Source organism: Oryctolagus cuniculus, chromosome 4 (assembly GCF_051225735.1).
Source record: "Oryctolagus cuniculus isolate XC-2025 breed Fujian yellow rabbit chromosome 4, ASM5122573v1, whole genome shotgun sequence".
Classification (NCBI taxonomy): domain Eukaryota; kingdom Metazoa; phylum Chordata; class Mammalia; order Lagomorpha; family Leporidae; genus Oryctolagus; species Oryctolagus cuniculus.
Genome location: NC_142870.1, coordinates 45,930,216 through 45,934,660, shown reverse-complemented (window position 1 = coordinate 45,934,660; position 4,445 = coordinate 45,930,216). Strand labels below are relative to the sequence as shown.

At 36.4% G+C, this 4,445-nt stretch overlaps 1 protein-coding gene across 1 annotated transcript; it reads right to left on the bottom strand.

The window, feature by feature from the left end:
* Nucleotides 1-1,091: 1,091 nt before the first annotated feature.
* Nucleotides 1,092-4,237, bottom strand: HTR1F (5-hydroxytryptamine receptor 1F). Its single transcript, XM_070071936.2, has one exon. It carries the CDS (start codon nt 4,193-4,195, stop codon nt 3,095-3,097), a length of 1,101 nt encoding a protein of 366 aa, XP_069928037.1. The 5' UTR covers nt 4,196-4,237; the 3' UTR covers nt 1,092-3,094.
* Nucleotides 4,238-4,445: the final 208 nt, after the last annotated feature.

Sequence of the window (4,445 nt, the reverse complement as noted above, 5' to 3'; positions counted from 1 at the left end):
GCAGAGAATGCTAGGGACTATAGTATGCTTTGGACTGTCAGGAGACACAAGGGCTCTGGGAGACAAAGAGAAGTGAGGACAAGAAAGGTGGCCTTATTGGTCTTTCAGTTTTGAGGTCAGAGGGAAATCTCAGCTAGCTGTCCATTTTGTTCGGGCTTGCCAGTGTTCAGCAGTGCCTTTTGATCTGGCCTGTCTTTATGTGCTTACCATATCCAGAAGTCATTATTTCAGCATTGGGCTCATTCTGTTGAGATCCACATGTCAGTATAGGATGACATTATCATAGCACTCCATATGATTCCCTTTGCTGGCTTATATTAAAGTATTTGTCACATTCTGTAGCTTCTTCCTTCACATTGCCCACTTGTTTCTTTCTTTTTATTCCCATTGTCAGCATCAAGTACAGGGCTTCATCACCCCTTTCTTGGATTATTGGTTTGTTTTCTAACAAGTCATTATTTATAGTGCCCTCATTGCTCAATTCAGATAATTTTTTAAAGATTTGCCCTAAATTTGCTATATTTATATGAAAAAAGCATCAGTGACCACCCACTCATATCAACACAATACAATAGATACTGTTTTTCTGACAAAGTCAGCCACAATAATGCAAAGTTGTCTTTTCCTCTCCCTTTCCTCTATTCCTCTAAATAACTGCCAAACTCACAGCTCTTTCATGAAGACGCCCCACCACATACTTGGATGATGCAGCCCGAACTCCTGGTGTTGTGACCACCTGGAGTTTGTTCTTCCATTTCTCTTGTATAGCTGATGCATGCTTTAAATTCATTGCTTATGAAATTTTTCTTTTTTTAGGTTTTAATTTTTCAGTTTATTTTTTAAAATATTTATTTATTCATTTGAAATGCAGAGCTACAGAGAGGCAGAGTCAGAAAGAACAAAAGACAGAGAGAGGACTTCCATCTGCTGGTTCACCCCCCAGATGGTTGCAGCAGAGCTGTGCTGATCCGAAGCCAGGAGCCAGGAGCTTCTTCCAGGTCTCCCACACAGGTGCAGGGGCCCAAGGACTTGGGCCATCTTCTACTGCTTTCCCAGGCCATAGCAGAGAGCTGTATCGGAAGTGAAGCTGGGACTCGAACCAGCGCCCATATAGGATACTGGCACTGCAGGCAGCAACTTTACCCGCTATACCGCAGTGCCAGCTCTGTAATTATTTTTGTCAAACAGATGTGATAAATTTTGACTCTGAACGCTCATTACTACATAACTTCTCTATTAGATTTTTGGCTTTTTTCTATTATAGCTTTGTCATTTTTCTCTTGTTTCTCACTTTAGATTGTGAGCATATAAAGGGAAAAACTAAATTTATCACGTTCTGTATCTTCTCTCTAGCAAATGTCTCAATGTCTTGGATAAAATGGGAACTCTAAAAATTTCATACATTGAGAGTAATGTGTCACAGATGCTGAAAAAACTTTGATGTAATGCACTCTTAAGCATCCCATCAATAAAGAATATTTTACAACATACATAAAGTTATAGTTTTAAAAAAAGGATTGTGTTGTTTTCAAGTGATCTTAATTGATGATTAATTTTCTAAAAGGTGGTCAGTGACCTTGTAGTTTCAAATAAGATGAACTCTCAGAAGCAGTTTTATTGCTTTCAATAAAAATACAAATTTAGAAATGGCTAACTCATACATTCTATAATATGAGTCTTTGCTTATTCATTTCTACCAGTTGGAAAATTTGATATTCTTTTGAAGTCAATAGAAAGTACTAAGATTTCCTATTATATTCTCTCTAGATGAGATATGGTGCATTAAGGGTGGTATGGCTGTAGAATATTCTTTCTAATAAAAGTAAAAATATTAAAATAAAAATATGGAGATGCTGAATATAAAGTACCCAGACATTTTATTTATAAACTGAACTTACTAAGTTAATATAATGAAATAATATTTTATATTTTAAAAAGACATTAGAGGGAAAGGATATTTAGCATAGAGATTGATATGCCTGTGTCCCATCTGGGAGTGCCTTTGATCAATTCTCAATTCCTGCCAATGCACAGCCTGGGAGGCAGCTGTGATGGGTCAAGTAATCACATCCTTGCCATGTATGCGAGAGACCTGGATTGAGGTCTTGTCTCTTGGCTTCTGCCTGGCCAGTCTGGGCCATTGTGAGCATTTGGGAAGTGAATCAGCAGACGGGAACTCTGTCCGCCTCTGTCTCTCTGCCTATCAAATAAATAATAAAAAAATTAAAAAGGCAATAGACGTATAGGTAAATAACCTAGCGTACATACTGCCTTAAGTTTGATTCCTAAATAAATAAGGGGCAATTATAACACCATCTTTTCCACCACCCCTACTGAATTCTTTGACTCCTTGTGAAGACTTAGATTTCAAATGTTGATAATCTATGGTTAAGATAATATTCTTCTAGGAACTTACATTAAATAGAGTACATACCTTAAGTATGTACAAGTCCTGCATCCAGAATTATTTTTCTATCCTTAACTCACTTTCTGATTACTCTTTACTGTCTAAATTCAAACAGTATCAATCTCTCTTTTGTGTTTACTCAAGTCACACCAAGTAAGAGCCATTACTTCCTTCCTTTTGCTCAGGATAAGATGGATAAGGGATAAAAGTTGTTAGGTAACACGAGAAGTGTGAGCCTTGTGGTAAATTATATATTTTGTATAAAATAATAAGAATTACATAAAACAATAGGATTATATAGAAATTATGGATGGAATTGTGTTGTTAATTAAAAATTCCTCTATAATTGCTGTAAGACATAAACCTGGAATACTACTGTCATTAATAATATATAGGTATGTATATGTATATATGTATAAAATCCAGTTAGCTTTTTATAAACATTGCATAGGCAAAATGTTTTTCATAATCTGCATAAGTCATTTTCTGAGTACTCTAGAATGATGAATTTTATATTTTATCAATGAATTTTATATTCATGATACTATTAAAATATAAATTCAATTCTTATCATTTTAGAAGTTTTAACACATTTTTCTCTAAAACTTAAATGTTTTGCTTTTTAGCATTCATTTAGCTATTTCTCCTCCAAAAAGTTCCATCCCTTAATACTTAACTTTCTTTGAACTAACATCGACATCGCACAAGTTTTTGGAATGCTTTCTTGAAGTCTTCGTTAAAGATTGTATAAATCAGTGGATTGATAAGAGAATTGAGATATCCAAGCCATGCCAAAAAATTTGACATTTCTTCAGAAATTTTACATCTTTCACAGACATTAACAACTAATTCTTTTACAAAAAAAGGTAGCCAACATATTACAAATGCACCCAAGATTAATCCCAGGGTAGTGGCAGCTTTGCGTTCTCTCGTGCCTGAGATCTTTTGCCTTCTCCAAGATTTCTCATGCTTTAATTCAGACCTGGAACTTTTCACTGTGCCATGAAGTTTGTCAAGGTCTGTTGATGGATCAGATAAAGACTTTTCCAGCGTGTAGGGTGTGGAGACCAATCTAGTGCTTTTCTCACCACTCTCCAAAAGTACTTGGCCATTCAGCTCCTCCTTTGCAATCCTACTTGCTTGTCTCTTGTGGTATAATGTCTTTGCTGCTCTATATATTTTGTAGTAGAGAATCAAAATCAATACAAGTGGGATGTAGAAAGCTCCGAATGTTGAGTAAATAGTGGAAACAATGTGGTCGTGCTTGATGATGCACTCGTCATCTCGGCTAGTTCCTTGGTGCCTCCAGAACAGAGGAGGCATTGAGATAAAGACAGATATAATCCAAACTACTGTGATCATAATGCCAGCATGCTTGGGAGTCCTTTTCCTGGCATACTCAACAGCATCTGTGATTGCCCGATATCGATCCAAAGCTATAGCTGAGAGATGCAAGATGGAGCACGTGCAACAGATAATGTCAACACTCAGCCAAATGTCACAGACCACTTGCCCCATTATCCAGCTCTCTCTCACAATATACACAATGCTGAAGGGCATCACCAGGACAGCTACAAGAAAATCTGTGACTGCAAGGGAGCAAATTAAATAGTTGGCTGGATGGTGCAGCTTCCGGGTTACAATAATTGCAGCAATCACCAAGGAGTTGATGGTCGTTGTCATCAGTGCCAGCCCAGAGAGGGTGAGTGACACCAGGATTTTGGATGGCATTCTGTTTAACAGTTCCTCTGAGGTCAAGTTTTGATCAGATGAGTTTAAGAAATCCATTTTTTTTTTTACTTTTGTTTTAAAGATTAAGTAGATGAGAAATGGCTACCTGTAACAAAGGAGGGAAAAAACAGTTCAGAGAAGGTTTCAAGATTCTTTTCTCTTCCTTTCAGAAAAATTAAGAAAGCATATGTGTATGTTTTCCCATAGGTTAAAAAAATGGAATGCAGATCACGTTTTCTTTTTATTTGCATTTAAGAAATCCAATGATTAATAATAAAAATAACTTTCAAAACATTTCTGAAGGTAT

What these genes read in the sequence shown, in the direction of transcription:
- HTR1F (XM_070071936.2), bottom strand. Translation starts at nt 4,195, where the DNA reads ATGGATTTCTTAAACTCATCTGATCAAAACTTGACCTCAGAGGAACTG.